General features: G+C 66.2%; 5 protein-coding genes across 5 annotated transcripts; 2 read left to right on the forward strand and 3 right to left on the reverse strand.

Moving 5' to 3' along the window:
- Window positions 1-209: 209 nt before the first annotated feature.
- On the forward strand, window positions 210-2,621 carry EMIHUDRAFT_120167 (hypothetical protein; the record flags this gene model as incomplete). Its single annotated transcript, XM_005764629.1, has 5 exons — window positions 210-842; window positions 896-976; window positions 1,351-1,734; window positions 1,836-2,137; window positions 2,297-2,621. 5 exons carry the CDS (start codon window positions 210-212, stop codon window positions 2,619-2,621), a joined length of 1,725 nt encoding a protein of 574 aa, XP_005764686.1.
- A 105-nt stretch (window positions 2,622-2,726) lies between these two features.
- Window positions 2,727-3,850, reverse strand: EMIHUDRAFT_445997 (hypothetical protein). Its single transcript, XM_005764630.1, has one exon. It carries the CDS (start codon window positions 3,750-3,752, stop codon window positions 2,790-2,792), a length of 963 nt encoding a protein of 320 aa, XP_005764687.1. The 5' UTR covers window positions 3,753-3,850; the 3' UTR covers window positions 2,727-2,789.
- Window positions 3,851-4,014: 164 nt separating this feature from the next.
- Window positions 4,015-6,688, reverse strand: EMIHUDRAFT_247548 (hypothetical protein; the record flags this gene model as incomplete). The annotated part of the gene is made up of 5 exons (XM_005764631.1): window positions 4,015-4,218; window positions 4,292-4,342; window positions 4,424-4,720; window positions 4,801-5,394; window positions 5,465-6,688. The coding sequence occupies 5 exons, from the start codon at window positions 6,686-6,688 to the stop codon at window positions 4,015-4,017; spliced, it is 2,370 nt and encodes a 789-aa protein (XP_005764688.1).
- A 2,100-nt stretch (window positions 6,689-8,788) lies between these two features.
- EMIHUDRAFT_247550 (hypothetical protein) lies at window positions 8,789-9,946 on the forward strand (the record flags this gene model as incomplete). The annotated part of the gene is made up of 1 exon (XM_005764632.1): window positions 8,789-9,946. The coding sequence occupies one exon, from the start codon at window positions 8,789-8,791 to the stop codon at window positions 9,944-9,946; it is 1,158 nt and encodes a 385-aa protein (XP_005764689.1).
- A 471-nt stretch (window positions 9,947-10,417) lies between these two features.
- On the reverse strand, window positions 10,418-10,777 carry EMIHUDRAFT_120169 (hypothetical protein; the record flags this gene model as incomplete). Its single annotated transcript, XM_005764633.1, has 1 exon — window positions 10,418-10,777. A coding segment is annotated over one exon (360 nt), but the record flags the coding sequence as incomplete, so codon positions are not given.
- Between the last annotated feature and the right edge of the window lie 54 nt (window positions 10,778-10,831).

Below are 10,831 nucleotides of genomic sequence, written 5' to 3' on the forward strand. Positions count from 1 at the left end.
CCCCTCCCAGATAGGTAGGTAGGTTGGTCTTGTTTCGCCCAAAAGGGCCCTGCAATAGGTAGGTACCCCCTATTTTCATCTTTTTCCGCTTCGCTGCGCGGCCTGGGGATAGGTAGGTAGGTAGGGCGTTTTGGCGCGAGTCAGTGGGGCAGACCCCCTTTCCGGCTAGGAGCCGGAACCCTGCCTTCGATTGCGTTCTGTGTGTAGCCATGATCCTCACGTTGACGCTAGCCACCGGCTTCGCTGCACCTCGCCGCGCCACCTCGCCGCACGCCAGCGAGATTGCTGTCGACGTGGCCTGGTTCAGATCGGCCAAGGCAGCGCTGCGGGCCGCTCTGGCAGCCGAGGCGGGCGTGCTCTCGGCAGATGCTGCTGCCCTGGTGACGGCGCTTTCCTCGGTCAACCCGACACGGCCCGACCCGTCGGTGGACTATGACCTGTGGTCCGGCACCTTCTCGCTCGAGTCCGCCTCTCTCACACCGCCCGGCGGCGGCGTGGTGCAGTCTGGCGCTGCCGAGGTGGAGGTGACTCCCGACTCTCTGCATCTTTCCGCAGCCGTCCGTTCCGCGGTGGGGTCGGAGGACGAGCTCTCTCTCAGCCTGCGAGGCAGCCTGTCCGCGACCTGCTGCGACGAGCTCGAGCTGCGATGCGAGCCTCTAGCGCTCGAGGCTGCCGGAGAGAGCTGCGCAGAGGGAGAGGCGCTCGTTGATGCGGTCGCTGCGGCCACCGGCCTGTCGTTCCGGGCGGTGTCGGAGGCGCGCTGGGAGGCGGACGTGCCGACGCTCTATTTGGCGCAGCTCTTCCTCGATCAGGCGCTGCTAGCACAGCAGCCGCCTCTCCCAGTTCACATTGAGCGCGATTCATGCCGACCCCGCCCGCCCCTGCACCGCCGCAGGAGCTGCACGTGCTGCAGTGGAGCGCGGACTCGACCGCTGCCGGCGGCGAGGCGCGCGAGATGGGGGAGGCGAGCCATGCGGTGGATCCGGCGCGCCTGCTCGTGCTACTTCGACCGCGCTGACGCTGATGAGTGAGTAATCGAGCGCGGCGAGTCTCGAAGCTTCGCAAATTCTTTTTAGTCTCGCCCCTGCCCAGGCGAGCCATCGTTGATCGTTGATGAGGATGCGTGGAGGCTGGCTGCTGCTGCTGCCGGCAGCGGTCGCCATGCGCGTCGCTGTCCTCGGCGGTGGCCTCGCCGGGCTCGGGACGGCGGTGCCTCTGCTCGATGGCGGAGCTGATGAGGTGCACGTGTACGACGCGGAGGTCGGACCGGGCCTTGGCGGTGCCTCTGCGGTTGCTGCCGGTCTGCTCCATCCCTTCACGCCAAAGGGTCGCGAGATATGGATGGGACAGGAGGGCTTCGCTGCGACGTCTGCGCTGCTTCAGCGGTGCGAGGCAGTCAGCTCCGAGCGCGTCTCTGAGGCCAGCGGCTTGCTGCGCCTCGCTCTCGATCACGACCTGGCGAGCGAGCTCGAGCGCGCCAGTCGCGCTGGCGGCGCCGCTGCTGCTGCGCCCAGCGCCGCGCTCGAGCAGCGCTGGCTCTCTGCTTCCGACGCGAGCGCCATCGCCGGAGCTACGGTGGGCGCCGGGGTGGAGGGAGTCGCACACGCGCCGTCGGCGCTGCGCGTCGACACTCCGGCCTACCTGCGTGCGCTGTGGGCCCTGTGCGGCCGCATCGCCCGCGAGCGAGGAAGCGGGCTCGAGTGGCGGTGCAGCGCCCTCCCTTCTCTGGCGGCGGTGGCGGCGGCTGCGAGCGAGCGAGGGGAGGAGCCGTGAAGCGGCGTGGTGGCGCTCTTGCGGCAGGCGGGCCACCGAGAGCTCTCGGAGCCTGGCCCTAGGCGCCGTACGACGCTGTGGTGGTCTGCCTCGGCTCCCGCGCCTCCGACCTCGCCGAGCTGTCTGGCTTGCCGCTCCGGCCGTGCCGCGGCCAGAACTTGCACCTCGAGAACCGAGCCGGGTTGGAGACGCCGCTTATCTGCGGGAAGTACATCGTGCCGGCGGGGGAGGGGGGCGACCTGCTGCTCTGCGGCGCAACCTTCGAGTACGACCCGGAAGGGCTCCGCGAGCCTCCGAGCGAGGCCGAGGCGGCGGCGGCGCTGCTGGCGCCACTGGAGGAGAGGGGCGGAGAGGAAGGGAGTTGGTGTGGCGAGGCTTGTGCTAACGTCCCGGCCTCGCCTCGCACCGGCAGGAGATGCTGCCCTCGATCCGAGACGCGCCGATCGTGCGGTGCCGGGCCAGCCAGCCCGCACTGCAGCGTTGCCCTGTAGAGTGCTGACACCCTCCTCTGCTGAGTGTACAGGTGCGACGCCGGAGTCCGCGCCCTCCCTCCCCGCTCGCACTTCGGGTACGTGCCTCTCGTCTGCAAGCTGCCGGTCGAGGTGCGAGGTGCGAGGCGAGGGGACGGCGGCGGCAGGAGCGCGCTCGGAGGCGGTGGCTGCGCCGCCTGGCTGTTTGGCGGGCTCGGCTCGCGCGGCCTGATCCACCACGCGGTGCTCGGGCGATCCGTCGCGGAGGCGGTGCTCGCGTGCGACGAGAGCCGCCTGCCAGAGCACACGCGGCGCCTGGACGCACGGATGGGCGAATTGCTGGTAAGCCACTCTGACACTGGGCACTCTTCACACTGACACACTTACACTGTATATAATCTCCCAGATACGGCGCGGTACACAGAAAAACTCTCTTAGATGTCGATGTGCCGGGAGCCTACTTCACACATGACACTAATGCGAATCCACCGCTGGAGAGCAGCTCTTAAAGTTAATTTTTCTCGCCTCGCCCCACCAACTACGTTTTCACGCCTTTGGTTTCGAGTACAGCCATCGGTCGCCGTCGACCTCCTCGACAAACAGGTCGCCGCGCGTCTTCTTCTCCATCTGCTGGCGCCGCCACTCCTCGTTCCGGTCGCAGTCGACGAACCAGTGCTCGCCGACGGCGCCGCAGCCGACGCAGCGGTACGCGGCGGGCGCCCGCTCATAGCCATACGCAGCTCTGTGCCACACCTTTTCCTTTGCGTCGGGCGACATCGCCGCGTTTGCAGGGCTCGTCGAAGGCAGCACCACGAGCTCGACGGTCCGCTGCAACGCGCCGTCTCCGGCTGCCCTCTCTTTCTGCACGGCCGCCTCGATCTCCGAGCCGGTGGCCCGCCGGCAGTACTTTCCCAGCACGGAGGCGGTCTCGGCAGTGGCGGGGCTGGCGGTGCGGAGGACAAAGTCCCATCTCCGCCCGGCTGCCTCGCCTGTCTTGAGCCACGCAGCGTGGCCATTGGAGTGGCACAGGAAGGCGGCTGCAGTCTTGGCGATGCAGATTCGGCGGATCGTCGGGTGCTGGGAGAGGAGGCCGGGGATGTCGTTGGCCTCCATCGTAGACTTGTCGATGTCGCTGTCGAGGCTCCCCTTACCCAAACAGCTTCGCACCACGTCCCAAAGCACGCAGCCGCGCGCCGTGAAGGCCTCGCACTGCTTCTCGTAGCTCACTGCGTGCCGGCTGAAGCCGCACGCCGAGCCGGCGACGTTCCAGAAGATGTTTTGGCTGTGACCGTAGTTCTGCGGACCCGCTCCGCCACGCATCCGGACCTCCTTCTCGCTCAGGCTCTCGGCGAGGGACTTGCGGCTCGGATGCGTGCCGAGTATGAGCACCTCCGGCGGCACCGTGAGGCTGATGATCGGGAGAAGGCTGTGCGTCCGGACCGTGCTGGCGGGCGAGGTCGCGCTGCGCTTGGCGGGCGGGCGAGGCGACGCGGCAGCGCGCCTCTTCATGGAGGTGAGATGGGCCGGCGCTCGTGGCAGGCTTGGCGGCGGGACTGCTCTCGAGGTTGGCGCGCGGCGCGATGGTTTTTTCTGCGGATCTGGCCCGGACTTCTTGCGCTCGGAGGAGCAACGAGCGCCCTGGCGTGAGCCGAAGACACTCCCCTCCGTAGACACTGATCAGTGATCACACACGGGTGGGACAGGGTGGGTCACAACAACGAGGCACGAGAGCGTGCACGACAGAGCGACGGCGCAGCGTACCGCCGTCCAGCTAAAAAGCGGCGGCCGACGGTTGCTGCGCAAAGTGATCAGTTCTAAAATAGGTGCCGGGGCCCAACGGATAGATGAATCCGGGGCACCCTCCGCTCGAATCCCTGGCCGGGGGTTCGAGGTGGCCCCCACCCTGGGGCCTCCCATCAAAGGGACTGCGGCAGAAGACGCCCAATCTTGCACAAGTGCAAGAACCATACGTCTTCTGATAAACGCAGTGTATGGAAGATACAAAGAGACGGAGGAGCAACGAGCGCCCTGGCGTGAGCCGAAGACACTCCCAACTGCGCTCCGTCACCGGTGTCGCGGTCTCCCCCACTGAGGGCGATCTGCGGGGGGGAGTCGCGCCGCCGGCATGTATCTGTGCAACTGTGTGTTTTGCCTTGTCCCGTTTGATGGAGCAAAGTCACGGGCCGCCCGCGCTTGAAGGCGGTCGCGCCAGGCGCGGGCGGCACTAGTTGCCGGCGATCCGCTTGGGCAGCGCCCACGCTTGCCTCTGGCTGCGTCTCCATAGGTCGCGCGGCCCGAATGCTCGAATTGAACGTCTCGCAAGCTGGCGTCGCTCGCGTAGCTGTGGCAGGGCGATCCTTCCCCAGCGCGGTCGTGCCGCGCGCGCAGAAGTAGTCGAACTTCGCGTTGGCGGGCTGTGCATGTCGCAGCAGGGCGCGGTGCTCCTGCCCGCTCTCCTCCAGTTGCTGCTTGAGCACCTCCGACGCTAGGTCGAGGTGCGCCTCGAGCTCGGTACCCTCCTTGTACGCGCCTTGGTCGATGAAGTCGATGATCACACCCAGCAAGCCAACGAGTGGAAGGTGTGGTGGGTACTGCTCGGGTTCGCATTGAAGCCGCGAGCGGTGAAGAAGGGGCCCCAGAAGGCTTGGACCCGGCGGAGCACGTGAGCGTCGCGAAACTGCGCCGACACCGCCACGGCCTCGACCATGTGCCCCTTCTTGTTTGCCTTGAGCGCCGCGGGCTCGCTCGCGCCTCCCGGGGCGTTGTAGAGGTCGACCGACGCGTAGTGGCCCCGTAGCATCAGCTCGTGCTTGGGCATCAGCGGCGGGTCGGCGAAGCGAGTAAGCGATGTGGTCTTGGCGGCGACGCGCTGCGCGTGCATCAGCCTCTCGGTCTCCCCCAAGGAAAAGTCCTCCAGGCCGGGCGGGACGCTGCCATTCTCCATCGCGACGACCGACCCGAGGTAGCGTCCGAGATGGTGACGCACTCCTTGGATCACGCCGAAGATCTCGTGCTTGGTGGCAAGCGCGGCCTCCTGGAAGATCACGTAGCGCTGCAAGATCATTGAATCGCTCAGGAACACCTCCTTGATGACCTCCAGCGGGCCAGTCGGGGTGGAGAGGTCGATGCTGCCAATCTTGCGGACCGCGTTCTGGAAAGGGGCGCTGTGGATGGCTTCTCGGAGTGAGTTGTCCGGAAGGCCAGCAGGCGCGCGGTCGAACTTGCCCAACGCCGAGACAGTCCTCGGAGTCGCCTGTCGAAGTCATGACTGGCGCCTTCCTCGAGGGCTCGAGCGATTCGTGAAGCTTGCGCAACCCCGCCAGGATCGAGGCGAACGGCTTGCCGTTGGTCAGCGCGTGTTGGTAGGTGGGCAGCCGCGCGTGAAGCTGAGCATCCAGATCAGTCAGGAGCAGGTCCATAGGGCGCCGATCCGTCGGAAAGTAGAGCGAGACGAGCTGCCGGTAGGCTTCATAAACGACCGACGGGGGCGTTGGCCGAGGCAGCGCACGGAGCAGGGAGTCGAGCGTCGGCGCCTTGGCTGCAATAGCGCGCGAGCAACGCTGCTCGGCCACTCGGTCGCGCGCCACGGCGGTCCCGCCCACATACTCGGCGCGAGTCTCAACCTCCGCAGAGTAGTTCTGAAAGGAGTTGGTCCTCAGGCAGGCCGGGAAACTCGAGCGGGTAGTCTTCAGCATGCTGAGCACATGCCGGGAGAGCAGGGCGGGATGCCCATCGCTCGCTCGCGGCGTGATGTGACCAGCGGCGGCGGCGAGCGATGCAGCCCCCACGACGGCGCTCCCCATGGGATCGACGCGCGCCGCCGCCGTGAAGACGGGCCCCAAGCAGCGGGTCATGTCAGACAGGGCTGCGAACGGGACGTCGGCCGTAGGGTCGCAAAGAGCCCCGACCGTCGCGTACTGCAAGAAGTCGACGGCCTTCGCTTCTGCAGATGGCGCTGGTCCCAAGGGCACGATAGCCTCAGAGTACCCCAAATCGCCCCACTGCAGATAGAGCTCGGGCACCGGGATTTGGCGGGAGTGCAGAGCCTGGATGCACACCGTACGGAACGCATCCTCATCCACGTGCACCGTGCTGAAAACGCCGAGGTCGGACAAGGCACCGAGGATGCGGCGCCAAGCCGCGGCCAATACGGCCAGCCGCAAGACGCTGAGCCTGTCAAAGTGGGTGGCCACAGCGGGCTCGGGCTCACTGAAGGGGAGCAGCGCACTGATGGCGACCCACTGCGGAATCTGGACCCACGACGGTTGCATCCCCGGAGGAGGAGGGGGCAGCTGGAGGAGGGCCGGATTGCCCACCACAGACCACGGAATGAAGCGCAGGGTAGAGCCTACCACTGTTGAGTCGACGGGTATCACCAGTGGCTTTGCGGGATCGGGGTGCTGCTCGGCCGGAATGCTGAGCTCGGCGGCAGTGAGGTCTGGCATCGCGGCGCCGGTCGTCTCGTCGAGGGCTACCTCTCGACTCTACTCCCGTGTCACAACAACGAGGCACGAGAGCGTGCACGACAGAGCGACGGCGCAGCGTACCGCCGTCCGCTAAAAAGCGGCGGCCGACGGTTGCTGCGCAAAGTGATCAGTTCTAAAATAGGTGCCGGGGCCCAACGGATAGATGAATCCGGGGCACCCTCCGCTCGAATCCCTGGCCGGGGGTTCGAGGTGGCCCCCACCCTGGGGCCTCCCATCAAAGGGACTGCGGCAGAAGACGCCCAATCTTGCACAAGTGCAAGAACCATACCTCTCCACTTCTCGAGAGCCACTTCGTCGGAGGAAATAGAAAAAGAAAATCCCGCATCCCATTACGTCGCCGCTCTCGCCGCGCTCGCCACTCTCGCCGCCGCTATCGCGCATGTCGCTCTCGCGCCGCGGCTGACCAACCGGCGTAACGTCGTGAGAGCCTAAAGGTGCCTCCTTCCCGCCCTCTCAAGAAACCTCGCGCAGCCCCCGCCCCACGCCTCGCACCCTACCAAGGACGAATTACCTCGCGTCCGCTCTCGCCGGTCGCGTGGTCCAGACACCTTGGAAGATCAGCAGCCCCGCCGCTCCATCGCGGCGTCCTGTCGCGCGCGGGCGGGGTGTGCGCGCGGTCCTTAAGATTGCCGTCCAGCCGCGGATGCCGAGGCCCGCTTGCGGCGCCCGGCCAGTCGGGGCGGCCCTGCCGCCTCCATTGGACGCATACGAGTCATAACCGCCCGGCATTCCTCCGCCACTCCACCACGAGGCGCCGAGATGCAACTCGCGACTCGGTGACACCTCTCCCCCCACGCAGGACGACGCGGAGACGCGCTGCGCTCTCGGCGGCCGTCGATCCACGAGGCCGGCTCACACCCGGTGCGGAGCCATAGCGCGACCACTCTTTCCCAAAGCAGCTCCCAGCAGCCAGGCCTGCGCATGACGACCCCCTCCGTACGACAATACTAACCGTGGAGTCTTTCCAAAGCTCTTTCGCTCCTATCGGACGCAGCGCCTCCCTGCAGACCGTCCCCACGCCCTCGGGCCGCAGACAGCAGCCCTTCTCACCTCAGCGCCCTCCCCGCCCGCAGGGACTGCTCCACGAGGCGTTTGAGCTTGAGGGCCAACGGCGACGCTCTCGAGGGACGTCACACCCTCGACGTGTCGACGATGGCCTCGCGAAGCCTCGCCTGAGCCGAACCCACGCGGCGCGCGTCGCGCCACACACGACGTTAACACACGAAGAAAAAGAGCTTGATGGACATTGCGTCATTGGTTTCGAGCGAGACCGTCTCATGCGAAAATCATAGCCGTACTCCTCGCGAGAGTTCCCTATCTATTCCTCCGCGCCCCTTCTCTCTCCCCGCGCGGCGCGGGCGCGCCGGCCGGCGCGGCCGCCGCTAACCGGCTAGCGCCGCCCACACGGCTCACGGCGGTCGGCGCTCCCGCTTCTCGCGGCCTTCCGTGGCGGTCAGCACTTTTCCGCCCGAGGACTCGCGCGCCTCTCGCCAGACTCCACAGCTGACGTCAGCTGGGAGGTGGGCCGCTGGCCAGCTGGGGCCGTGACGCCGTGTGGGGGCATCCCCCGATCCCCCCGCGCCCCGGCCCCCCGCACCCAAGTCGATGTGAGCTCACGGAGGGGGCGTGTGCGCATCATAGGCATCATACACACCACAGTCACGCAGAAACGGAGAAATTTTGTCTTTTGAGTTTTGAGCGATTGTGGATTGAGCCCGCGTTCAATGATGGTTGATGCGGGACCCACAGATTATCCGTTAATGTTATGTAAAAGATCTGTGGATGTACCGTAAAAAAACGATAACGCCGACGACGGACGTGCCGGACGAGCCCCCCCTCGCGACGCGTGGGCAGCCTGGACGTCGATATCTCGCACCTCTCTCGGCCGCCTTTCGCGCCGCGAGAGGCGCGGGAGTGGAAGGAGAAGAGTGGTGCCGCTGTGCTGAATGCCCCCCGTGCCCCGAAGGAATCGATGTCCTTCTGCAATCGGGGTGCGAACTTTTCTTCAGTCGGACGTCCCTCCTAGTTCGCCAGTCCGACGTCGGCCACTGCCTGGTAATGGACACTGAACGGGTCAACACCGTCGAGCCCGAGCAGGGCGAGCTGGACCTTGCCTCGTTGCACACCCTAGCCACGCTCGCCAACCAGCAGGGCGCCACCATGAGCGCAGCAGCCCTCTTCCTGCTCTCAGCCACCTGGGGCGGGACGCTGACCGCTCACATCTCCGCGGCCAACATGCTCTTCAAGCTCGGGGAAGCGCGGAGGGCGTGTGCCGAGTACGAGGTGCTCTTGGCCCACGAAGATAAACACCCCGGATCCATGAGCACGACCGTGCGGCAACTGGTCGAGCGCAAACGAGGTGAGGCTCGCGCCGCTCTGGCCGCCGGCACCACCACAGCCTCTGCACCGACCACCGCGCGGACGCAGCAGAAGTGGTGGCGGACCTGCGGTGGGCAAAAGAAGCTGGCAGACAAAGTGACAAAGCAGCTCACCTCGCTCGGCGCGGGAGCGAATGATGGAGGCGACTATGCTCTGGCACGCATCGCATACGCTGCTGCATTCGCGCTCACCGGACGAGGGACGCTGCGCATCTCTGCCGCAAACATGACCCTCAAAATTGGTGGGGAGGAGAATCTGCGCGCTGCAATCGAGGAGTATGACTGCATCGTTGCAGAGGCAGGCCGCGATCTATCGGCTGCGCACGCCGAGATGATTCGTCGAAAGCGGGCCGAAGCCGAGGCACAGATGGCGCTCGAGGCGGTGCCGTTTGTGCGGCCGTCGGTGATGGGCGATCTCCCAGCAATGCCTCGCATGACGCGCATGACACGCGGATCCGTGGCGTGGCTGCCTGTCCCGGCTGATGATGAGGGTGAACCCGCCGCCGTCGGGGCTGCCCCGGATGCAGCCGCGACAGAGGTGACGCCTCTCCCGGAGAAAACGGCTGTCAAGTTTGCCGACAACGTGGGCGCGCCGGAGGAGACAGGCAAGGCTGAGACAGTAACGGGTGCGGACCAGACTGAAGAGCAGGCGGCGGAGGCCGCGATTCTCGTGGCCACGCGCGTCGCTCGGGCGAGGAGGGCCAGCGCGTCTGCCTCCAACTTGATGGCGGAGACGACCGTCCAAGATCGGCTTGCGCGTGCGAGGAGTAACGCTGAGGCGGCCGCGGGGGAGGCTGAGTATGAGACGGAGGGCCCCGTCCAGGCTGTTGAGGAATAGGCATGTGCATGTACACGTCGATCGTCGAGGGTTATATATGGAGGGAGGAGAAAAGCGACGGCCGATGCAGATCGGAGATCCAGATGGGATTTTGTCCTTTTGACTTTCCGTGTGACGAATGAAGTGTGAGACGCGAGACCACAAGACTAGTACAGGTTCGAGATCGACAGGCATCTCAGCTTGCGGGCACGTACGCGGTACGGTTTTACGCGGGGCGCGCCTTTCTACCCGCGCCTAGACCCGCACACGGACGTGGGTGAGGGGGTGGCCAGCGGAGCGGCAGCGCGAGAGGAGGCCGCACACAAACCCCCACAGCCACACACCACATCGTCTCCCGACAAGAGCTACATCTCGAGCTTCCATTCGCGCGCCCCCCCCCTCTCCCCTTCATACGTACGGTGGTCTCACACATCTCGTAATCAACACGGACAGACAGGAGAGCTTCGCCTGCTCCCGCGCGCCGCCCTCTCCTCAGCCCTTGAGGCCGAGCCGTCCGAGTGCGAGCGCGAGCAGGTTGGCGGCTGGCTTCTCGGCGAGCAGCCAGAGGAGGAGGGCGAGCAGCGAGGCCCAGGCGAGGAAGCTCGTGAAAGACTTTGCGAACCAGATGTCCGAGAACTCGATCGGCGCGGTGGTCGAGTAGTTGACGCCGTACATGACGACGGGGTGGACAATGTAGGCGGCGAAGGTGAGCTTGCCGAAGACCTGCAGCGGCCACCAGGAGAGGAGGCCGTTGACGAGCGGCGCCTGGCCCGAGAAGCAGAGGTAGGCGACGGCGGAGAGGCCGACTGGCCAGCCGAGCCGAGAGAGGGCGATGTACGACACGTTCTGCGCCTCGCTCCACGGGGAGGGGAGCGCCGAGTAGAGGCCGAGCGTGCCGAAGGAGAG

The sequence above is a fragment of the Emiliania huxleyi genome (assembly GCF_000372725.1).
Source record: "Emiliania huxleyi CCMP1516 unplaced genomic scaffold EMIHUscaffold_586, whole genome shotgun sequence".
NCBI classification, from domain to species: Eukaryota; Haptophyta; order Isochrysidales; family Noelaerhabdaceae; genus Emiliania; species Emiliania huxleyi.